The 25,692-nt window shown below is 41.1% G+C and overlaps 1 protein-coding gene across 7 annotated transcripts in view; it reads right to left on the bottom strand.

Annotated features, from left to right (window-relative positions):
- Nucleotides 1–25,692, bottom strand: part of rtn4a (reticulon 4a) — a 105,225-nt gene that overhangs the window by 16,821 nt on the left and 62,712 nt on the right. For 6 of the 7 annotated variants that reach the window (XM_070889563.1, XM_070889562.1, XM_070889564.1 and 3 more), the window contains 2 exons: nucleotides 3,096–3,303; nucleotides 2,435–2,573 (listed from right to left, as the gene is read on the bottom strand). In XM_070889563.1, the coding sequence (XP_070745664.1) occupies nucleotides 2,435–2,573; nucleotides 3,096–3,303 (347 nt within the window). Of the gene's footprint in view, nucleotides 1–2,434; nucleotides 2,574–3,095; nucleotides 3,304–8,473; nucleotides 8,567–25,692 lie in introns of those variants that run through there. The other variant, XM_070889569.1, reaches the window with a different exon arrangement.

Below are 25,692 nucleotides of genomic sequence, written 5' to 3' on the forward strand. Positions count from 1 at the left end.
TGAGGATGAAAAAAAAAGATTCCAAAAAGGTAAATGTGTGGGAGCTGAAGGAGATGTGTAGTCTGCATATTGACATGGAGTGGAACCATGCAATGACAATCTCACTGACATGGATCACAAGAGGGTATTGGAAGAAGAAAGTTTGATCAACTGTATCAAAAGCTGTCAATTGCAGGATAGGATGAGAGTGGAGGAGTTTTTAAGCCATAAGATAGTATTGGTGATCTTGACCAGAGCAGTCTCGGTGTTGTGGGTGTGCAGGGACCACAGCGATTTATGGTGAGCAGGCCATTGAGAGCTAACAGCATACTGAAGGACTCGAGAAGACGAGAAAGTTAGTAATTGGGTAGTAAGCTGAATGGCAGCTCTGAAAAAGACAAGCGGACAGTGCCTGAACAGGAGTTGGTTTTAAACATTTCAGCGTGCACGAGGGCCAGAGAGGTTGGAGTGGGGTGGGGACAAAAATCAAGGGTATCTCGGAAGAGATGAACTTGAGGGGTCAGGGAGCATGATTAGGGAGAAGCTGCAAATTAACCTGGGAGGTTAGTGTTAAGTTAAGGATGGAGGGAGGGATTGGGAAGATGGTTGGCAGCTGCAAGGATGGTCTCAATCTTTAATCAATTTATGGGCGGCAGAAGGAGAGAAATGTTATAGATTTCCAGAGGGAATTCAAGACTTCCTGGCATTACTTTTAATCTTACTAGTCCAAGTTGCCCTTCCCTTGCAGTCTGATAATGAAAACTTAGACAGAAGTGCATAGCAGGAGCAAAATTAGGGACAAAAAAAATTTCAAATGGTTACCAAGTTGGAGACAATTATGTTACTGTACAACCCTACCCTATCAAAATGTGTTCTAGACAGTGACACATTCGGTAGAGTAAAAGCACAGTAGCACTGTTGGCATAACAGACTATCTACCTGCCTAAGTGTCAATGCTCCCAGTCAGTTTCTCCATTCACTGGCAACATCAGGAGCACATTTTAATTGTTGCTATTTTCCCTCCCACTTAAGGTGAAGGAAGTTACCAACTAGCACAGTAACCAGCCAATCCACAGCAGGGCTCACAAATCTGTATCGATAGTAAAATAAATTGGATGTCTTCTTGCACATTTCTTCTAGTCATTTAGAAACACTAGTAAATCAGCATGTGTTTAATACAAATTCTGAGAATCACAAAATTAACAATCTAGCAAATAAATTACCACTTCCAGTCATGATGACACGGCTTCAAAACATTGTTTTATGGTCAACATCTACATTCCTAAATGGAAAACAGATCAAAGTTCTCATCGGTGTCTTTTCCAAAAATAGTAATAGTTCCTTGAAGCTATGAATTTATGCAGACAGCTTATAATTTGAGGACTCTGCCACCATTTTGAATTTTGGGATATTTTAAAGGTTTGTAACTGTAAACATCAGGTCACTTAACATATCAGCACATGACTGGAAGTAGTTAGGCTTAAATTTGAAGTTATTGAAACACTACAGCCATTGAAAGCTGACACCAAGTTTTCTGCTGGAAAATGTCTATATGAAAGCTATTTTAAAATGGAATTTACAGAATATGAATAATTAGAACACGTCAATTATATCAATTTAAGTGATAATTTATTTTAATGCTGAAGATCAATGGCTATTTTCAATTATACAAAAATGACCTGGTCATTTTTTCCATTGGCTTAAAGTCATCAATCATAGCCAGTGGTGTGCTCCAGCAAACCCATGAGGATATTCTCAGGGTCTAGAGAACACTACAGAGTTAGTGCCTGGCTCAATGGGTTGTAGTAAAGACCCATCTGCATGAAATTTGGAAAAACCAGTGAAGTGGGTTTCACAGATCGAAGGCCTTAATGAATCAGTTTGAGGAAGTGGACGCCATACTACAATGTCTAGTTAATAGTTGGGCGAGAGGTAAACAGTCAATCTTGCACAATGGATAGATGGTAAGGTTGCCTTTATTCTTTTAATTATGCATACATACAATGTTCCACCAGAATATAGTCTAGCTTAATAGATTTTGGGAAGACCACATTCTGAATACACAAAAGAGGAATGTAGACATTGGAGATTGACTGTACCACACATAGACTACCTCCACAACAATAGTTTAGAACTCAAACCATTGCCATTTTAACCTGAAGCACACCTCCTTTAAACCCACCTCTAATCAAGTTTGTATAATCACCCCTATCAATATCGCTCGAGTCAGCATCCATTTTTGTCCAATTATGCTTCGGAGAAACACCTTCGACATTTTTCTAATGCAAGTTGTTTTTGATGATCCCACAATTAAATTGCATACTATTACTGTATCCCTAAAACTTCAACAGCTATCATAATTTGAAATCTTGATTACATTTGCAATATTTTGTAATAATCAAGCAAAATATAGCAGATGGAAAATTGCTACAATTAAAATGAGATAAACACTTGCCTTCAAAGAATCCACCAGGTCTTGAACAAGGAACAGCCGTCTTAATTCAGTAATCACACAGTTGATGTGGCCTAGCCCAATATCACTATACTTATGTACCAGTTCATCTGACACAGCAACATCAGTCTCCAAGCAGGCCCTGGAAAAGGAAATAGCGGCACTGCATAAAACTAAATTGGAATACTGCAGTGAAATTACAATCTTGATATATTGAAAATCATCTGGACGACGACAACTTTGAACCCTTATTTTTTAATACCAATTATTTATGATATCCTCTAATGTAGCCTGGGATTGGTAGTGGGCTATAGTTTTTAATTTTGCCAGTGGTCTAAAATATGAGGTGTAGTTAATTATGATAGTGTTAGTTACGCAGGCAAAGCATTACAAAAAGCTGATCAAACAAAAACATGAAATTCCTGATTACAAGTATAGGGGAAACCACATCACCTTATACTAGCATAAAATCATCTATTACACATATTATGGGTATTATTACGTGAAGTACTGGGTCGCATGCACATGTCCTAAAAGCTTTTGCAGAGGTATTTATGTTGAGGATGTACATTAACATTGCACAAAACTGTTAACATTATTCATATTATATTATAGGTTAATACACTAGTACATATTACCAATCATATACTTGAATTATACTTACTTGAATGGGTGCCCATCATCAGACTTCTGCACTGCTTGCAGAATACCTCTGTATATCCTGAAACTAACGGTAACTGAAAGCAATGCCAGGGCAAGATATGCAATTACACTGACAATGCTGAAAATTGTCATCGACAGCAGCAAGAACAGGCTCGCACCAAATACCAATCCAGTCTTCTTAATATCACGCCAGTAGATCAAGTCCACAACTGCCAGAATTAAAGGGGGAGAAGAAAGAATTAGCACAACGCATAACTGCTTCCATTACATAAATTGATGGTCAGGACATTAAAGCCACGTGGAGCTTTTTTGAGGGAAGATTGCAACAGTTAAAACTAAAAAAAAAATCTACACTGTAAAAAAGTTACCACCAGAATCTTATCAGGTACTGCACAAATTTATATTATAGTGACTATTGAAACTTCGTTATCTTGTGTGTTTATTTTGCCAACATGGTCCGAGCAACAGTAAGTTACAAGGATTTAAAGCTCATTTTTGGAACAATGCTCAATAACAATTTTCTATCATTTCAAACTGGGTCAGTAACTAGACTCAACACAATTGTATTAAGGAAGGACTTCAAATTCATTTACAAACACCGTTTCCAAATTGTGATGGGTAGGTGTTAAAGAAACACCCTAATCTTTTGATATACTGAATTTCCTTTATATTGCACCATTGTTTCCCCCACCAGTAAATAATCTTTTGCACTGGAATAATTCCAATTTAAAACTCCTTCCACCAACAGTAATGTGGATAAGAAGAATTTAGTTTAAAAATTGCAGATTTGACCAAGAACAAAATCATCCAGCTTTATTTGCTAATCAATTTTAAGCAGCTTGCAGGTTGGTTTCAGGAGGGGACGAGGCAAGAAGAATTGAGGAAAAGGCTGCATGTTACATCTAGACCTGTCCATTTCACGGTCATAAGCATTGCTCTCAGAATAGCAAGATGTGAATTGTGGAAAAATGAACGTCCTGGCTATAAAGCCATGTTGAGGTTTTGAGAGAAGATTGCAACAGTTAAACCTAAAAAATCCACATTGTAAAAAGTTACCACCAGAATCTTCATATTAGGTACTGCACAAATTTTAGTCAGCTTACTCCATTTTTGTGTTTACCCTTTAACCTATTTACAAATTCAGTGACTATTGAAACTTCGTTATCTTGTGTTTATTTTGCCAATATGGTCCGAGCAACAATAAGTTAAAAGGATTTAAAACTCATTTTTGGAACGATGCTCAATAACAATTTTCTAAAAACTCAAGATTCCATCAGCGCCTGGTGCTAAAAGTGTTTGGTAGACTAGTTTACTATTAAGGCTGTATTAGATATGGGGATTGAAGCTAGATCACAAATCATCAAGCTCAACTCTTGAATTCAGCTACTGTCAATATTTATGGCAGCTGTCACTACAGCATCTCTCTTCTCTCAGCATAAAAGTTCATATGACATTACATAACCCAATATTGAAGCAATTTGTAAAACTAGAAGCAAATTGAGACGGACAGAAAACTGACTTACTTTTGAAATTTGGGTTATTGAAAATTGTACATCATTGGCCAGAGATTTTCAAATTTAACTAGAGGCATTTTAACCATCGAAGAATTGACAGCTAATGTTAGGAAACTGCAGTGTGTGTCACACACACACAAAAAAAAAATGCACACTACAGTATGTTCATTCCCTTCCACTTCATTCCAAAACAAAAGAAAGGATATTGAAACCATGTTCACATTTGGTTTTTATACAACCAAAGTATGCACCACCTGAAGATGTGAGGGCAGCTTCAAACATGTACACTGATGACATCCAGCTTTACAGCTTCAACAACTCAAGTGAACCCCCCCCCCCCCACTTGCTCGCCAGACTGCTTGTCCAACAGTCAGTCTTGTACGAGCTACAACTTCCCCCAGTTAAAAGGTTGGCAAGACTGAAGTCAATGTCTTCACCTCCTGCCACCAACTCTATCTTTGTGACTGTTTCCAACCTCCTACCCAGCCACCATCCGAGATTGAAATAGACTGTTTACAATCTGTGTCCTATTTAATCTCGAGCTGAGCTTCCGATCCATGTCCTCCCCATTACAAAGACGTCCCACCTCTGAAGTGTCTTGGACATTTTGCTCTGTTAAATGCACAATACAAATGCAAGTTGTTGGTGGTATTCACTGCTACACAGAATTACACTGTGCAACAGCAGTGGTGGGATTCACATTTAATATCAGATGCCAGAGATCCCAGGATCAGATGCCCCATGGTTAACAGCTGAGGAGGAGGCAAATTCAGGAAAATAATTTTTACACATGAAAAGGAAATGTATTAAATGTTCTTGCTATGCTAATACTGACCTCATTTAATAAGGGTTACTGTTACATTGTGAAGAGTAGCATTAAGATTGCCAATTACATACCTTTACAAGGGGCCATACATCACAGAAAGCTAAACTAAACCCAAGTTCTTCTTCAGGGTTGGATAGGGACTCTCGTGTACGACATATCTAGGAAATTTACTTTGGGATGGTATTGCTGATAGTGACTGGCAAAAATATTTTGCAGTCAAAATGTTCAAAGAAAGCATTAGCTATCTGATTGATGAGCTTACTCATTTTTTATTATACACAGAAAAAAAACAAATTGGATAACTGAAGAGCCAAAACAATTAAAATGTAAACTAGTTTGTTTAAACCTTGCACCTACTGCGCGAGATTACACTATACAAAATCTGCAAAATGCCAAGACTCAAAACATCTGCTTTTAGTCCAGATAGACAAGATATAGTTTAAAAATTCACCCCCACAACTTTTTTTTTTAAACAATATGTGGAATGTGTTTAGTACATTTTTGGGAATTTCAAGTAGCGAATAAGTTTAATCGGATTGGTGAAGACTTGTGTGCTTTAATAATTGTATATATATTCTTTATAAATTGGTTTATAATTTCATCACAGTGCAAAGAGGGAATCTTCCACAATGTGACAACCACAAGTTACAATACCAGGTCATAAATCTAAATGATTTGTAAATGTTAAAACTCTAGATATCTTGACAATATAAAAATCAATAACCTCAGATTTATCTTCATCCTTCAGGTTTTTCATTCTACTTCTTGATAGTGACTATTTACATGCATAATAGTCATGAGGCCTAGAGCAGTGGAGGGCAAAGTACAGCAGGCAAAACCAAAAGTTATACTACTTGCTATGAATAACTGACATTCACAAAGTGCCTGAGAGATCGGGCGACCACACGAGCACTTTTTAAACCCAGCTTCACACTCCTGGAGGGCATTTCATAATGCTCGCTTTCAGTGTGTGAACTTCAGACCAGGACCGCCCATCTGATTTAGGCTTCCACTTCACATCAAAATACACCTGAAATGGCTTTCTAAAAGTGCACTATCCAATGACTCACACCATGGTTTTATTTCATAGGTACTGGCAGCTCACCAGTACCTCCTAAGCAGTTATTCTCATATGTGAGCCTGTAGAGCAATGCCAGCAAACTATTAACAGTGGGCTGCAACACAGCCAAATCTCATCAACACAAGCATACCTTTGGCAGCGTACAGCAGCCCAGCCCGGAAATCGGCGCAGTCCTGTACTTCAGCACCATCAGCAGGCCGGGGCCATTAGAGGGAGCAGCGTGTGGCGGCATACCACTGCAGGAGAGCAATGGCTGACTGCAGTGCGGGCAGGTACAGGAGTGGCGAGGTCAGGGCGAAGGAGCGGCAACAGTTCATAGAGGGATGCGATTGAGGTCCAAGAGAGGTGTGTGTTCGGGGCCCAGGGACAGCATGGGCCAGCCCACACTGCGATATGTGCGCGCACACTAAGTCCGTGCAGCAGAGCTGGTCTCCAGTCGTCTTGGTTGATCCTAGCCACTGGACCAAGCCCTTGTAGTGACTGGCGTGCAACGGCCACCACACGTTAATAAATCCACACACAGGCATCTTCCACCCTTCAACATGTAGTTCAGGATCCGGAATATTAGGTCCTTCATTGAATCACCTATGAACTCATTCTCTTTTCAGCGTGGAAGCAAGTCATCCTTGTTTCAAGGGACTGCCTATGACCACCTTTAGCAAGAGACACTGCAAAGTGTTTGGAAACTGGAACCTCAATTAATTTTATTCCTCTCTAACTTAGAAACAGTGAGGCCAATTGTAACACTCCATCCTTGCAGAGATCAGTTTACTCAGTTTAAAAAAAAACTTAGCCTGGGGCCTTCCTGGTTTGTGCCACACCACATGGTGTTTTTGTTGTCTGACCCATCGGGGTTTTCAGCAATGACAATAGTATGCCGATTTCCAATTACTAGCTCTTTCCTTTTCAATCAATTTCTTAGCTCAAGCTTGTTTCATTTTTACAGATTGTGCTTAATGCTACAGTTCTTGTTCAAATTTATAAACATGGATGTGTTGGTTTCAATTCACTTATCTGCAGAATACATTTTTTTTAAAAAAGGAATCAGATTGAATAATCCTTTGTTACTTTATGGATCCCCATCTCTTACTGGATGACATTAAGATAAATTCATCTTGCTTTAAAAATACCAGGGATCAAATATTACAATTAAAATTTAGTATTTAATAACCACATTCTGTAGATTAAAATCTGCAGCAGCCATATCAATTTTTGGGGCGACCTCCAACTGATAATTCAATCTTTTGGAAGACAGCTCTAGGGCATTAGCCAAGCAATTTATTAACTTGCTCTCTTTGTTCTTTACCTACAAATAATAAATCTACAAACATTAAATTCACTATTTACAATAGGTGCACCTTGGGCATGAACACAGAAAATTGCATTCTTCAACTGATAAGAAATTTCTTGCTTAGTTTAGGAGCAGATAAAAATCTGACGGCACTGTAAAATGACTCATTTTCATCTAGGCACTCACTAAATACCTCAGAAAATCAAAGTACAATGTCTACATTGATTATATGTACAGCATAAAATCAGTTCAAAGCAGTGCAAACTGAGCAGACACCATATAAAATACTGCAGGCAATATTTGGTATGCATCAACTGGCATCTGCTATGCCTAAAAATAGTATCAATAAGCTGCAACTAGCGTGCTGGTCTCATCCAATTACCAGCTATCTTAACCAATCTCTTATCTCAAACTTCATTGCCATTTTTAACAAGAATGCTTAATGCTGCGGTTCCTCTATACTGTAAAGCCTTAAATCCTTTTTACACAAACCTACTAGTATATACACTATCTGACCTCATCAGTCCTTCTGCCCAATGCAGTACTCTCCAATCAAGGCACCAATTTTCAACACCAAAACAAAATGATGAGGCATACTGCTGAGAATCAAACACGGAAAAAAAGATTTCAACTCTATCATCTGAAATTAATTAAAAGAATGACAAACCCATTTTGGCATCCATCTTGAGGCTGCTCACATGCACCGAGCTCCCGCACAGCTGACTACACCCTTTTACTTCCTGCTAGGTCACTTAGAGGTTAAATTACATACGTAGCTGTCTGCTGTGTCACTGCACAAATAGCAGCTCCAGTTTGTATGCAGTGTCTGACTGCGCAATTGAAATCTACTATAAACCAATGACAACCAAACTGTTAAAAGCTACTGAAACCTATGAAAAAACAGTCCTACGTATAAATCCAAGTGCACGCAAGTCTTAATTAACAAATAATGTCCACATTTTCCCCCATTAATGTTCTAGCATTCTTTTAAACTTGCTAGAAATTACCAAAGTGCAGTATTTATTTCAGCCTTCCTTTCACACACGCCCCCAAATTACAAAAGAACTGATGTATTTGAAGATTATGTAAACTTTATTTTTTGACAGTTAGGAAATGCATTGGTTGAGGCTAAACAGGAGATTCTTTAAAAGACCATGAAGTAACATCGCAAAAATTATATGTTCTCATAGTTACTAGACTTTAGGTTTATTTTATTCATTTCTTAAAGGAAAAAAAGGCAATTTTCCCTTTCAAGGATAGTTTGAATTCTGTTTAAATTTAAAGTAGTATGATCCAATATACTTAATTTGAAGATTTTTCTTGGGAACTAGCCTAGTAACATGCTTGGATAACTTCATTGCCTAAGCTCGTTGAGCAGTTACTAAGCTTAAGGAACGCTGTAGCTTATACAGGTTTTTAAAAAAGCCAACATTTAACCAGTGATTAGCTCAATTACCTAACCAAATTTCAAATTGAAAAATCAAAAAATTGGTAGATTCAACCCAATACAAGAGCACCGTAATGGAACACAAGACAAAATTTTGGAAAATTGGGGGAAAGGGAAGAAAGGGGGAGGGGGGGGGAAACCAGCAGTAGCATGCAACTTCAACTAAAAAGGATGTTTTAAATGGCAAATACCCTTGTTCTTCCAGTTGCTGCTCCAGCACTCCATCTCACCACAAAAGCAATTCAATCCACAGCTGCTGTTATCAATTACAAATTCCAGTCTAAAGACAGAAATTGGAGATCTTTCACATGCACAGCCACTGGGGATTAATGCATTGAGAGATTTTTAACCAAAGGTCTGAAGTCCAGTATGGTCAGCTGCATAGGATTGCTAAAAAGAATGAAGTCACCAGACAGCTTTAATACTATGCATAGGTTGCAATGATGCAATCTGTCATCATGGCAATAATGCTATAAATGTATTGCTCAGTTCAATCTTCTTACACGCTCAGGTTTTAGCAGTATGAAAATAATTCCTCATACACCATGAAAATTGGACCTGATGGCCTATATACTAGGGTGATGAGATGGCTGTAGAGATAGTGGTTGAGATCTTCCAAAATTCCCTAGATTCTGGAACAGTCCCAGCAGATTGGAAGGTAGCAACTGTAACCCTGCTATTTAAGGAGGGAGAGAAATCAAGGAACTACAGGCCAGTTAGCCTGATTCAGTCGGAAAAATGCTGGAATCTATTTAGTAGTAACAGGACACTTAGAAAATTAGGCAGAGTCAAAATGGTTTCATGAAAGGGAAAAAGCATTTAACAAATGTATTAGTTTTTTGAAGATGTAACTTGCAGGGTAGATAAAGGAGAATCAGTGGTTGTAAGTATATTTGAATTTCAAAAAGGTATTCAACAAAAGGTGCCACATAAAAGGTTGTTATGCAGGATATGGGCACATGCGGTTGGGATTGTTAGCATGGATAATGGATTGATTAATTGACAGAAGAGAATAAGGATGAACAGGTAATTTTCAGATTGGCAGGCTGTAACTAGTGGGGTGCCCAAGGATTAGTGCTTGGGCCTCAGCTATTTACAATCTACATTCATTTCATGACTCAGATGAAGGGACCGAGTGCAATGTATCCATGTTTGCTGACGATAGGGAAATCATGCTTGACAAATCTTCTGGAATGTTTTGAGGATGTTTCCAGTAGAGTGAACAAGGGAGAACCAGTTGATGTGGTATATTTGGACTTTCAGAAGGCTTTCGACAAGGTCCCACACAAGAGATTAATGTGCAAAGTTAAAGCATATGGGATTGGGGGTAGTGTGCTGACGTGGATTGAGAACTGGTTGTCAGACAGGAAGCAAAGAGTAGGAGTAAATGGGTACTTTTCAGAATGGCAGGCAGTGATAGTGGGGTACCGCAAGGTTCTGTGCTGGGGCCCCAGCTGTTTACATTGTACATTAATGATATGGACGAGGTGATTAAATATAGTATCTCCAAATTTGCGGATGACACTAAGTTGGGTGGCAGAGTGAGCTGCGAGGAGGATGCCATGAGGCTGCAGTGACTTGGATAGGTTAGGTGAGTGGGCAAATGCATGGCAGATGAAGTATAATGTGGATAAATGTGATGTTATCCACTTTGGTGGTAAAAACAAAGATAGACTATTATCTGAATGGTGACAGATTTAGGAAAAGGGGAGGTGCAACAAGACCTGGGTGTCATGGTACATCAGTCATTGAAGGTTGGCATGCAGGTACAGCAGGCGGTTAAGAAAGCAAATGGCATGTTGGCCTTCATAGCGAGGGGATTTGCGTACAGGGGCAGGGAGGTGTTGCTACAGTTGTACAGGGCCTTGGTGAGGCCACACCTGGAGTATTGTGTACAGTTTTGGTCCCCTAACTTGAGGAAGGACATTCTTGCTGTTGAGGGAGTGCAGCGAAAGTTCACCAGACTGATTCCAGGGATGGCGGGATTGACATATCAAGAAAGACTGGATCAACTGGGCTTGTATTCACTGGAGTTCAGAAGAATGAGAGGGGATCTCATAGAAACGTTTAAAATTCTGACAGGTTTAGACAGGTTAGATGCAGGACGAATGTTCCCAATGTTGGGGAAGTCCAGAACCAGGGGTCACAGTCTAAGGATAAGGGGTAAGCCATTTAGGACCGAGATGAGGAGAAACTTCTTCACCCAGAGAGTGGTGAACCTGTGGAATTCTCTACCACAGAAAGTTGTTGAGGCCAATTCACTAAATATATTCAAAAATGAGTTAGATGTAGTCCTTACTACTAGGGGGATCAAGGGGTATGGCGAGAAAGCAGGAATAGGGTACTGAAGTTGCATGTTCAGCCATGAACTCATTGAATGGCGGTGCAGGCTCGAATGGCCTACTCCTGCACCTATTTTCTATGTTTCTATACAAAGTAGGTAGGAAAGCAAGCTTTGAGGAGGACGCAAAGAGCCTGCAAAGGGATATAGACAGGTTAAATGAGTGGGCAATAAGGTGGCAGATGGAGTATAATGTGGGAAATGTGTGGTTAATCACATTGGTAGGAAGAATAGGAAAGCAGAATATTTTTAAATGGCGAGAAATTTAAATGTTGGTGTTGAGATATTTAGATGTTCTAGTACAACAGATAGCATACAGGTACAGCAAGCAATTAGGAAGGCAAATGGCATGTTGGCCTTTATTGCTAGAAGGCTGGAGTACAAGAGTAGGGAAGTCTTGCTACAATTGTACAGGGCATTGGTGAGACCACACCTGGAGTACTGTGCCGTTTTGGTCTCATTGAAGGAAGGATAAACTTGCTTTAGAAGCGTTGCAATGAAGGTTCACTAGATTGATCCCTACGAGGAGAGATTGAGTAGATTGGACCTATACTCTCTGGGGTTTAGATACATGAAAGGTGATCTCATTGAAACATACAAGATTGAGGGGGATTGACACGATAGATGCGGAGAGATTGTTTTCCTTGGCTGGAGTCCAGAAAAAGGAGTCATAGTCTCAGTCTTAAAAGGCCGACCCCCTTATCCCAAGGGGAGGAGGAATTTCTTGAGGGTTGTGAATCTTTGGAATCCCCTGCTCAAAGAGTTGTGGATACTCAGTCGTCAAGTATTTTCAAGGTGGAGATAGATAGACTTTTGGATTCTGGAGGAATCAAGGGATATGGGGATCGGGCGGGAAAGTGGAGTTGAGGTTGAAGATCAGCCATGATCGTATCAAATGGTGGAGCAGGCTCTAGGGGACTACTCCTGCTCCTAATTCTTTGTTCTTGTGTTCTAATTACTTAAGATTTAAAATTAATCCCAAAGAGAAACAGCATCACAGCCGATCCACCTTTACCTCCCAGTTTCCAATGACTTTCATAGAAAATGTTTGTACAAATATTGAAACCTCCAATAATGACAGGTACAAATACTGTGTCAAATACGAAACAAGAAATAGGCCATTCAGCCTAATTCGTCTGTGCTGGTGTTTATCCTCCACGCGAGTCTCCTCAAATTCCATCTACCTCAGGGGTATTCAATATTCAGGAAGGATAGACAGGAAGGAAAAGGAGGTGGGGTAGCGTTACTGGTTAAAGAGGCAATAGTAAGGAAGGACATTAGCGTGGATAATGTGGAATCTATATGGGTAGAGCTGCGAAACACCAAAGAGTAGAAAACGTTAGTGGGAGTTGTGTACAGACCAGGAAAAACATTAGTAGGGAGGTTGGGGACGGCATCAAACAGGAAATTAGGGATGCGTGCAATAAGGGTACAGCAGTTATCATGGGTGACTTGAATCTACATATTGAATGAGCTAACCAAACTGGTAGCAATACTGTGGAGGAGTTGTTCCTGAAGTGTATAAGAGATGGTTTTCTAGACCAATATGTCGAGGAACCAAATAGAGAGCAGGCCATCCTAGACTGGGTCGTGTGTAACGAGAGGGGATTAATTAGCAATCTGGTCGTGTAAGGCCCTGTGGGGAAGAGTGACCATAATGATAGAATTCATTAAGATGGAGAGCGACAGTTAATTCAGAGACTAGGGTCCTGAAAAAGAAAGGAAACTTCGATGGTATGAGACGTGAATTGGCTAGGATAGACTGGTGAATGATACTTAAAGGGTTGACGGTGGATAGGCAACGGCAGACATTTAAAGACCACATGGATGAACTACAACAATTGTACATCCCTGTGTTGCATAAAAATAAAAGGGAAGGTGGCGGCTCAACCGTGGCTAACAAGGGAAATTAGGGAATGTGTTAAATCCAAGGAGAGAAAAAATTGGCATTAGGAGTGTAAGCAAAATAAGGTTCAAAGTGCCGGCTTCTACATCGGCTTAGCAAAAGGGGAAAAAGGTCTGTAGCTGACCTCTCTCATTCCTAACATATTCCAGTACCAAGGACCCAGAGGTCTCTGATTCAACACTGATGTACTAGGACACTAGATAACATTAAGGTACGTCCAGTCCGACAAGACAAGACACCATGGAAGACCCTGTGAAAAGACTCTAAACAGACTTTTAGGCGCCATGTACGATCAGCAAAATCTAACCCAATGAGATCATCCCAGTTAAGGGCTAAGGTTGCCTTGAGATCCTGGTCTGTCAATCCAAATTATTACTGATAAGGTAAACCCAATTAGAGATCGAGGGGGGGCATACCAGGGAGCGAAGGGGTCTATGAAATGTATAAATGATGTACGATTTTGTTATTCGGGGAACATCTCCACTCAGGCGGTTTTGATGAGAAGTGTTCCCGGACGTCCGCAATTAAAGATAGTTATACCTTGCCATCCGTCTACTAACTTAGAGGGCTGCTACGCAGGTTGGGACGAGCGTCGACCTTTTATAATCAAAGGGCTTGCTCGTGGGAAGAGAAGCCTTCCCATTTTTCCCCTTCACAAGGAAGAGACATATAAATTAGCCAGAAAAAGCAGCAAACCCGAGGACTAGGAGAAATTTATAATTCAGCAGGAGGATGACTAAGGATTTAATTAGGAAGGGGAAAATAGAGTATGAGTGTAAGCTTGCAGGGAACATAAAAACTGACTGCAAAAGCTTCTATAGCTATATGAAGAGAAAAAGATTAGTGAAGACTAATGTAGGTCCCTTGCAGTCAGATTCAGGTGAATTCATAATGGGGAACAAGGAAATGGCAGACCAACTGAACAAATACTTTGGTTGTCTTCACTAAGGAAGACACGAATAACCTCCCGAAAATACTAGGGGACCAAGGGTCTAGAGAGAAGGGGGAACTGAGGGAAATCCTCGTCAGGAAATGGTGTTGGAGAAATTGAAGGGACTGAAGGCTGATAAATCCCCAGGGGCTGATAGCCTACATCCCAGAGTACTTAAGGAAGTGGCCCTAGAAATAGTAGATGCATTGGTGATCATTTTCCAGCATTCCATGGACTCTGGATCAGTTCCAATGGATTGGAGGGTAGCTAATTGTAACTCCACTTTTTTTGTTAAAAAGAGGGAGAGAGAAAACAGGGAATGATAGACGGTTAGCCTGAAAATACTGGAGTTAATTAAGATGCAATAGCAGTGCATTTAGAAAGCAGTGACAGGATCGGTCCAAGTCAGCATGGATTTATGAAAGGGAAATCATGCTTGACAAATCTTCTAGAATTTTTTGAGGATGTAACTAGTAGAGTGGACAAGGGAGAACCAGTGGATGTGGTGTATTTGGACTTTCAAAAGGCTTTTGACAAGGTCCCACACGAGATTAGTGTGCAAAATTAAGACATAGTATTGGGGGTAATGTATTGATGTGGAGAGAGAAATGGTTGGCAGACAGGAAGCAAAGAGTGGGAATAAACAGGTCCTTTTCAGAATGGCAGGCAGTGACTAGTGGGATGCCATAGGGTTCAGTGCTGGGACCCCAGCTATTTACAATATACATTAATGATTTAGACGAAGGAATTGAATGCAATATCTCCAAGTTTGCAGATGACACTAAGCTGGGTGGCAGTGCAAGCTGCGAGGAGAATGCCAAGAGGCTGCAGGGGGACTTGGACAGGTGAATATACTGCATCTGCCATACATTTGCCCAATGTGGATAAATGTGAGGTTATCCACTTTGGGGGCAAAAACAGGAAGGCAGATTATCTGAATGGTGACAGATTAGTAAAAAGGGGAGGTGCAACAAGACCTGGGTGTCATGGTATGTCAGTCATTGAAGGTAGGCATGCAGGTACAGCAGGCAGTAAAGAAAGCAAATGGCTTGCTGGCCTTCATAGTGAGATGATTTGAGTATAGGAGCAGGGAGGTCTTGCTGCAGTTGTACAGGGCCTTGGTGAGACCTCACCTTGAGTATAGGGTGTAGTTTTGGTCTAATCTGAGGAAGGACATGCTTGCTATTGAGGGAGTGTGTGAATGTGTGAAAATGTATAAGCAATAGAGACAGTGAAGTGAACAAAGGAATCATGGAAAAATAACAATGTCAGACTGCAAATGTTACAGCATCAGCACAAATAACAGACTTGCTCAAGGTCTTAGTTACTAGTCACGCCAGTAAAATTGTAACATTTACAAGCAATGGGTGAGAAAGCTCTTCGTGAGAAAAAGTTGCTATAACCACTTGCCCGTATCTAATTGGGCAAGGAAGGCCAGGTATTGGCTCGAGTGGACAAAGGGAAGGAGGGATCACAAAGGATAGGGTGAACTGAACATCCCTCAATTGTATTACGTAATGAAAGTGTATAACCGTTGCGCCCCTACATTGTAACGGGGCTTGTCGAGGGAAGTGGGCGCACTCTGAGGGAGAGCGTTCCTTTGTTCTGATAAGTCCCGGCCGGTGAAACAAATAATAAAGATTGCTTTGTTATAAGCTTCTTTGGTGTTCGCCGAAACAGATTGAAGGAAAAAGAATCCAGGATCAACATTTGGTGTCAGAAGTGGGATCTCAACAGACGACTGCCGAAAACTTGCGAATTAAGAGCCAGACTAGCCTTGGACGAGACGGGAGGAAAGTGGCCACTGGAGTGAGTATACTTTAAAATACCACTTCAGTTTCCTTCAGTTCCAAAAGTCTGAGGAAAGTTTGGCCACTCGCTGGTTCTCAGGTAGTGTCTGAACAAGATCCAGGTCAATCTGGCGAATACCTTCTAAACTTAGGAAATAAGTGTCCAAGTAAGGTGTGACGTCGACCTTGTATATCACTTGGCCCGTCTAGGCACTGATTGGATTTAAATAGGGAAATCTGGAACCAAGAACAAATTAAGTAAGGCTAAGGAAATCTGGAACCAAGAACAAATTAAGTAAGGCTTATTGCGCGGCGACACGAACAGGAAAACCACGTGGCGACGCGGAGGGATAGAAAATCACGCGGCGACGCGAACCGAACCACGTGGCGACGCAGAGGATAGGGCAAGGTCAGATAGGGCTAGGTTAAATCGCGCGGTGACGCGGAGGATAGGGCTAGGTTAGATAGGGCTAGGTTAAATTGTGCGGCGACGCGGAGGTTAGGGAATTACGTAAAATTATGCCGCGGGGCGACGCGGGACTGTGTAAATTTAAAATTGTACTTATTCCAGGTACGGCGTCGATGTTGTATATCACTTGGTCCGCCAAGGCTCTGGATAAGATAACTTATTCCACCGCGGGGTGACGCGGGGGCAATCGGGACTAATTAGGACTCTGATCCTACACGGGGTGACGCGAGGATGGGTAATTTAGATAAAACTACGAATTCCCTGAAAGATCATGGATCCAAAAATAGAGCCGGCCAAAACAATTAATAGGAAAGAAGAGACACTTTTGTGAACGTCTGTTTTGAATGAGAAGTGCTTGTGTGATTTTGACTGCAGAATGAAAGCCCGTTTGGGAAACCGGGGAGTTGTGGTTTGTTTTAGCTCCACCCACTTTTTCAAAGAGTGAAAGTTTTTTTTAAACCTTTCGTAGTGTTGTCCTGTATGTGGGAAGTTTAAGAGTGTGAACCTTATTGAATTACATTTTAAGTTAGGAACGCAGGTGTGGATAAAATCGGATGATAAGTTACGGAGCTAGGAAATGCACAAAGGATAGGTTTGTTGAGTAAAAGATTAAAAATACATGGTCCCGGTGGTTTAAAAAAAAAGAATTTATTTGACACGCTCACTTACTTGTCGAAAGAAGACATGCAATGATTGATTACATTGGGTTGAAAGACATACATTTAGTCTCGGAATGAGATAAAGAATGCCTTTTTTAAAAAAAAAGCTTCTAAGCTCAAAAAAAAAAGTTTTAAATAAAGATTGAAATTACAAAGTTTGAATTGGGATTTTGAGATATTCATCTACAAAGGCACAAGTCAGGAGTGTGATGGAATACTCAGGATTTTGACCCAGCGATGAAGGAACACCCGCCCCAACAGCACTGTGGGAGTACTGTCACCACAAAGCCTGCAGCAGTTCACCACCATCTTCTCAAGGGCAGTTCGAGATGGGCAATAAATGCTGGCTTTGCCAGCAATGCCCACATCCCAGGAATGAATTTTTTTTTTAAACTACGATAGCTGGTTGCATTCCATCTCCTTGCACAATCTTTTACCTTTTTTTAAAAGCCAAAGATATACAAATGGTGGAGGGTACATATTCAAAAGCAAAATGCTTGGATCTGAAATAAACAGAAAATGCTGGAAATCTCAGCGGGTCGGACAGCATCTGTGGAGAGACAGAGTTAGTTTCAAGACAATGACCCTTCGTCAGAACTGGCAAAAGTTCGAAATGTAACAGATTCTTAAGGAAATGCTGGGGCCCTGAAAGGGGAAGGAGGAAAGAATAAAAGGGATGATGGGCCAATTTGAGATGGTAATGGCATGTTAGGAAACAATGAGTCTACTTGATAGGATGTGAATGGCAGAATTAGCAGCTGCCATGAGAAACAGAAAAAAAAAGAGAGGGGGAGAGAGAGAGAGAGAGAGAGAGAGCTTTTGTATAAAAAAGGGAGGAAAGGAAATAAAATATGGGCAGAGGTTATGGTCTGAAATTGTTGAACTCTTGAATCCAGAAGGATGTAAAGTGCCTAAATGAAAGACGAGGTGCTGTTCCTCGAGCTTGCATTGAGCTTCATTGGAATAGTGTAGGAGGCAGAGGACAGAGAGATCAGAGAGAGTGGAGTGGAGAATTAGTGACAGGCAACCGGGAGCTCGGGGTCACCCTTGCGGACTGAACAAATGTTCCGCAAAGCGGTCACCCAATCTGCGTTTGGTCTCCCTAGTGTAGAGGAGTGAATGTAGTATACTAAATTGAAAGTAGTACAAGTAAATTGCTGTTTCACCTGCAAAGTGTGTTTGGGGCCCTGTACAGTGGGAAGGGCAGGTGTTGCATTTCCTACACTTGCACAGGAAGAGGAGGGGGTGCCATGGAGGGGATATATTGGTAGTTTTAAATTAAGTAGGAGTATAGCAATAGTGGGACAGGGAGTGTTTGAGGGAGCAAGAAGGTTTGAAGACTTCTGCAGTAGGGAGGTTCTTGGCATAGCAATGTTGGGTTTAATAGTACTGGGGGGCATGGGGAAAGCATGCTGGACCCAGGCGGTACTGCGGAGGGGAGGGATGGGGTAAGAATGAGGAAGTTAATGGGTGCTTGGGCAGGAATAGGACGACTATGACAGACATTCAGGGTGGATGAGCATATAGCAAGTGCGATTGTAGAAATGGAGGGGACGGGGAAAAGATTTGTGCTCAAGTCAGTTACAGTTTTTATAAAAATTTCAAAATGAAGTTACAATTTCTAACAAATGTACCAGAAAAAAGGCAGGTTGCACACTGAGCTGGAGAGATCAAACTTCAGTACTTTATTCGATCTAGTGGCCAGAGGCTGCAACCGCAGCATGACACTGGACTTCACAATTTATAAAAGACGGTACAAAAAATGTGACCAGAAAGGACGACAATAGGAAGCAAGAGTTGTGGACAGGAAATGCATGCCCTGCAAGATTTTTATCAAATGAAATATGCATGTTTCTTAGTCACAATTCTTGGTGATATTTGTGTCAACATTTAATATTGAAACTCAAGAAATTTATAATGGCACTTCCTAAGGGAACAGTTTCCATTGAATTATTTCCTCAATACCTTCTTTAAAGTTTTTTTTAAACTCAAGATCTCAGCTGGCCCCAAACACCCAGTGCTTAAACTTGGATGGTGCGTATCTTACGTAAATAACTGGGAGGCTAACAGCACTTAGTTATTATGGGGTGAATAGGACAGCAATTTCTGGAGAACACACATGCACAATTAAACATGGCAATCCGGAAGTTGCAGTCAGAGTTACCCTGCTCTTCCACAGGCAGCGCTATAACAGAATCTCGCTGATGGAATTGGAATTGAACTCAAGGGTGTGAAGGGTAATCAGTATGTTTACATTTGAGGCGCGCAGCAGCCCAGAGACCCAGCAGAAAATGCAGTGGCCTGGAATGTGCAATGGATAACAGCAAACAACGTTCACTGTTACAAGGTATTACCCCATTGAAACTGACCGCAACTTCAGGATGTAGCACATGTGCATCCCAATGTGGAAATCCTGAAGTTATGGTCATTCACTGCTCAGACACTGGCTGAGCTGTGGGCCCCACTCCCACACAGCCAACAATCAGTGTAATCTGGAAAAGTTTTACTCTTCCGTGGTAATATCGCTGTTAAATACCCCATTAAAAAGTTAGACCCTTTTGCATTGTGTAACTGGGGTTTTAATAGCACTACGACTGCTAAACAAACGTTATGGTCCTGAAAAACTAATTTTAATTTTGGTGTCAAATCTATCCATGTTAATAAAAATTACAATGAGACTAATTTGTTTTAAAAAAACGGGTGTTGATCTCTATTTTACGTTTACCTTTCCCCCATGTGAACGCCCCAATCTTTGTTTTACTCTAGCATTTTTTTTTTAAAGTTTGAATCAAAAGGAGCTCACTCACTTCTTGGTTGTCAGTCTGAGAATTCTGTATTGTGATCGGCTGCTTAGAGCTCGTTGATGTCACAGCAGCTAGCTTTAGGGATTCCCTATTAACTTACGCTGATTTCAACTGAATGTTGGAAAAGCCGAACCAGAGAGATCATCAGATCTTTGTGGGGAACTTGCTACAGGGCCAGCAGTGAGAGCCTTTGCTTCGCCACTGACCGCAAATTACAGACCTATGTTTATAAATTCAATGTTTACAGACCCCTTACAAAATCACACACCAGTGATGTTAGCATAGGATATTTCTTCCCTCCCCTCCAATCCCTGTACTCACTGTACCCAGGGCTATCAGTCAGCAGTTAGAGAGACAGGTCATGGGGTCTAACACCAAGAATCCACCAGTGTGCCAAACTTTACATCCAACCCCCAGATTTCACACTCGACAATGCCAGATCAAAGGATTCACCATGCTGCTAAACACACATTTTCCTCCATAGTTCCAGTAATGCTCGTTACTGCAAATACAAATTTCTTGCAAATTTCAGCAGTCACTGATTAATTACAAATGCAAGATTCTTCAGATTGAATTCTTCTTTACAAAAAAAAACTCCATCCCTTTCTTGTCCTCAAGTCCATCATAGGCCATCCCTCAGGAGTAGAGGATGACAAGTCCATATGAGGCTGTAACGTCACTTGCCTCAGTTTAATAGAAACCTACAAAGAATCCATTTTAAGGATATAAAATCTAAAGTCACCATACACACACAATTTAATCTCCTCCTCCTCCTCCTCCTCCTCCTCCTCCTCCCTCCCCCCACCTATCCCAATAGACCCAACTATAAACTGCAGGCCAGGGAAGTAACTGGAACTAAATACAGTCTCAAGAGGTCTGAAGAAAGATTTCTACTTTATCTAGATAACAGAAACAGCAATTCTAACCAACATTCCAGTCAGTGGTGGGGAGAAGAATCCAGTCTCAAATAGCCCAGATTTTACAGGGCCTATGAACGTGTATGCTGTGCAGTTAGTGCCCCACAAGTTCTAGGCATGCACAAAAAACAGAAATTGCAATCAGTTTCAGCTGGACTGATCATCTAATTACGCAGGAAATGGACATTCGCTGGATGTGTAACTACTGCCTAGTGAATGCCCACGAAACTCTTACGCAAGGGTTTAAATAATTAAAATGTAAAAATATTTCTTTAAAATTTGTTATTTTAAAAATGTTTAAATCTTTTCAAAATTTAATGTGTTTTAAATGTTTAATTAAATTGTATTTTAATTATTTTAAACATGGCGAGTTATTTTTATTTAGTTTTGTGTGAAGTGTTTGTCATTTTTATTATGCTTATGGGGACTCTGTACATAAATGGAATCCCCATAAGCATAATCGGAATCCCCGTGTCACTGGTTGGGTCAACTCATGATCCCAGAGACACTTGTGTGGGCCTTTATGCAGGCATGCGCCTGCAAGCCCAGGACCACAAGAGTCCGAAGATACGACGGCACCAGGGTAGGTGCATACTTTTCTTGCAGGTTGGCGGCATTCGTCCATGGGAAGCCTCCGATCGTAATTTCAGGGCCAATGCGTATGCCTCAGTAAAACTGCAGACTACATACACATTCAGCAGTTAGTTACTATGGGCCCAAAATTGCTCAGGAGTTACCCCGTTTTTTTTGGGAGCAGCTTGATTTTTCTGCAGTATCTTAAAAATCCCCATTTTGCGCCAGTGTAAGTGAGATAGTTAGGATTTTTTTTTAAAGTTTAGTTCAAAAAGGGGGCGTTACCAGCCACCTATGCCTGTTTTGGCCAGCTAATAGTTGCTCCAAACTAACTTAGGCCACTTGTGGCCACACAGAAAACCCTTGGAGTTAAGAAATCAGCGCAGGTAGCTGGAGATTGTTTGGGGAGAAGTGGAGAGGACCTTGTAAAGCACTATACACCTTCACAACAACATTCAAGTAGTATAAAAACCAGCAATAATAAATAAAAAATAAAACTTAAGTCCTACCTTCCTAACTCATTCCGGGAAGTCTGCAGGCCGGCCGGTGCGAGGGCTACTCGGCCAGGGATAGGTGCGGGCAGGACGACCGGGCGGGAGAGCACTGGAAACTGGCCACAGGCTCGCAGAACATACACAGGCAGGCTGGGCTCGCATAACACAGGCTGCGGGAATCAACGGACAGCAGGCTGGGCAGCCGGTGCTAGAGGCCACTCAGCCCGGGACGCATCAGGTCCCACGCGGGCAGCACGCATCATCATGGGAGGAGCTACTGCGCATGTGCGAATACTAATTGCACATGCGGACAGCTGCCCGCACTCTTTCACACGCAGGGCCCTAGTTCTGCCCCCCCCCCCCCCGCCAATGGAATCGCCACGCCAAGCCCTGGAAGAGTTGACAGAGTGGCCAGAATCCAGGGACATCTTTTTGGTGCCGTTTTGAGCCTAGGAAGTCGGCGCATCTCATGTGAGTGCGCCGAAAAAACCGGGTGGGCCAAATTTGGGCCCTATAGTGGCCTCAAATGTATTTTTTCAGCTGCTCATTTGGTGCAATTTAGCAACTTTGTTCCTACGTTATTCTGCAGTTAGTATCAAAAAACATAAGGCAGCCAACTACATTAAAAGAGACACATTTATAAACAAGGACTCAGCATGCAGTGGAGGGGTACACCACTTCCAACCCTTCGTCAATCCAAGCAACACACTATCGCCCATTGGTTCCAGTCAATGTTCTGCCCATGCTGTTACTTTGCTGTTAGAGGATAAATCTGAACTTTAACCAGCCTCCTGCACGGTTGCATTCCAAAAGTGCATGAACACTACATGTACTGCATTCCTTTTATTGTACAACCAGCCATTTCTTCCACAATTAACTTTGTCTAACAGGACATGCTCTCAACAAATCTGTTCTAGCCAGCTCAACTCATTACCTTGATCTCAAATTATAAATTTGAAGAGTTTTCCCCACAGCTGGCATCAGACTAACTGGCCTACAGACAAACCATGTTAAAAGTTTGAGGGAAATTTCTAAGGCAGTATAGAAAGAACTAGGGGCCATGAATTAAAGGCAAACTGATAACAGAAATATGGATTTAATCACAAATCTTCAAACACCTAGATGCAATAAAAATGTTGAATTTTATTTCTTCAGCCATCAAATCGGATGCCCTGAACATTATGAACTTTAAAAAAAAAATCAAGGTACAGAAGAAGCTACTTCACACCTATGGAATTAGGCATCTCCAAGTGCAGTGAACAGATCAAAGCAATTAAGAAAAGAAACAGATTCTGTACTAAATTTAAATCATTTAAAATTAATCTGAACTGGATCATGCAGCAGTAAAACAAAGCAGCCAGAGAATCAAATTAAAACAATTAAAAACACTTTTTTCCAAACCCTGCTAAAAACAAGATCTAAACAGTAAAACTTGCAAAGAGAACAGCATCCTGGGTTAACCAGGGTGCCTATATCCCACCAGATAGTGTATTCCATGACCTAAGCTCGTAATTTTCACATTTCATTTTGGATTTATCGTGTTAACGAACCAGGTCATATATTCAACTGAAAGGATACAAGGGCTGGAATTTCCATGAAACCCACCACTGCCAGATTGCTGCCCAAAAGATCGCTAGGATTCTTAAATTAACGGCAGCAAAAAATTGCACAAAAAAGGAAAAAAATACCACCCGGCGAGAAAATGGATCTTGCATGTAGATTCTCGGAGGTTAAACATGATCCTGGGCAAATTGGGCGGTTCTTAATCAAAATGGGCAATAATTACTCAAATTTAGACCGAGGCTGGGCCTAGGGAGGGGGGAAAACAATCCCCCACCCCCCCCCCAGAAACAAAAAAATAAACAAACATTCTCAAGACCCTTTAACTTAAATCGCTGTAAAAGAATTTTAAAAGAATTATAAAAAAACATGAACTTACCTTTCCTTTCAGGGCTACTTACCTACCGCCCAGCTCCGGTTGCTTTTCGGGACGTTTTTGCAATCTTACCGAGTCAACGCAGAGCCCAAACTTGGGCGGTAGCGGTTTTTTCGGAGGTGCATGTCGGCTGTCCGCCCCCCCAGCGATATTTAGAAACTGCCGGCAGAACTCAAATGGAGTGGAAATTTGCGCCGGGTGGTTTTCTGCCAAAAACGAATAGTAACTGCAGAGAAAATTGCCGGAAATGGAGTGGAAATTCTAACCCTAAAGAAACTATAGTTCATAGAGCCCTCTAGTGACCAGACTTTTTATTGCTTTAAAACGCATGGGTTAAGTCTAAAAAAGTGAAAACTGCAAATCCACAATTGTGGTAGTTTTTAAATAACATTTTTATACAACAGCTTAGTGCCACAGGAATATGTTTGAAATGGCAAGTTACTATCGATGAACAGGTTGCATATCGAGTGACCATATTTAAATTATTTTGTTCACTCTCGTTTGTTGTCTAGTATTCAGTTCACAAAAACTATTGGGTACTTAGCAAATAGAGCTCTATAAAAGTCAAGCACAGGACACGCTAGGTCAATAGTAGTACCAACCACCTCTTCCAGTAGTTCAGGTGGGTTTTAGATGCAATAAACATTATTGAAGAGCAACAGTTAATTTTGCTGGTACTCAGTAACATTACTCCTTCAACCAACACCACTCCCCCAAAAAACAAATTAACTGGACATTCATCTCATTGCCTTTTATAGCCAATCTACTTGATGGACAAGGGTGTATATCTGTACTGGCATCAAAAATAACTTGAAATGTTGCAGGAGGTTTACCAGTTACACAGTGCGTGCGTGTTGCTTTTATTTATTTTTTTGGGGTGGGGGGGGGGGGAGAGGAACTCCGAGGAGAAGAGGAGAGAAAAAGAGGGAAGAGCAAAACAAAAACTGGAATTTGCCAGAGCCAGAGACAATTTCATACTCAAGACAATGGAAATTGATGGTATGAAGTCAGCCAATTTCACTTGAGGTAATGGCAGGGGTACTACATTTGACTTATACATTTTATGATTGCATGGCAGGGGAGGGGCGGGTGCAAAAAGAGAAATGATTGGGGAAAGAGAGAAAAATTCTTGTTAATAGTTATAGAATCACAGCACAGAAAGGACCATTTAGCCCACCATGCCTGTGCTATCCAATTAGTCCCACTCCTCCTCTTTCCCCATAGCCCTGCATTTTTTTTCCTTTTATAATTCCCTTTTTGAAAGTTACTATTGAATCTGGTTTCTCCACCCTTTTGAGCAGTGAATTCTAGCTCATAACACACTGCATTCAAAAAAACTCATCTCCACTCTGGTTCTTTTGCCAAAATATGGTTATTGGCTCTCCTGCCAGTAGAAACAGTTTGTCCTTATATCAAAACCTTCAATATTTTTAACACCTTAATTAAATCTTGCTCCAAGGTGAACAATCTCAGCTTCTCTAGTCGCTCCATATCACTGAAGTCCCTAATTTCTGGTATAATTCCAGTAAAGCTCCTCTGCACTCAAGGGTTTACATCCTTCCTAAAAAGTGTGGTGCTCAAAATTGGACAATACTGGTCGAGGCCCAGTGATTTGGAAA

Source organism: Pristiophorus japonicus, chromosome 9, assembly GCF_044704955.1.
Source record: "Pristiophorus japonicus isolate sPriJap1 chromosome 9, sPriJap1.hap1, whole genome shotgun sequence".
In the NCBI taxonomy this organism is placed as follows: Eukaryota; Metazoa; Chordata; class Chondrichthyes; family Pristiophoridae; genus Pristiophorus; species Pristiophorus japonicus.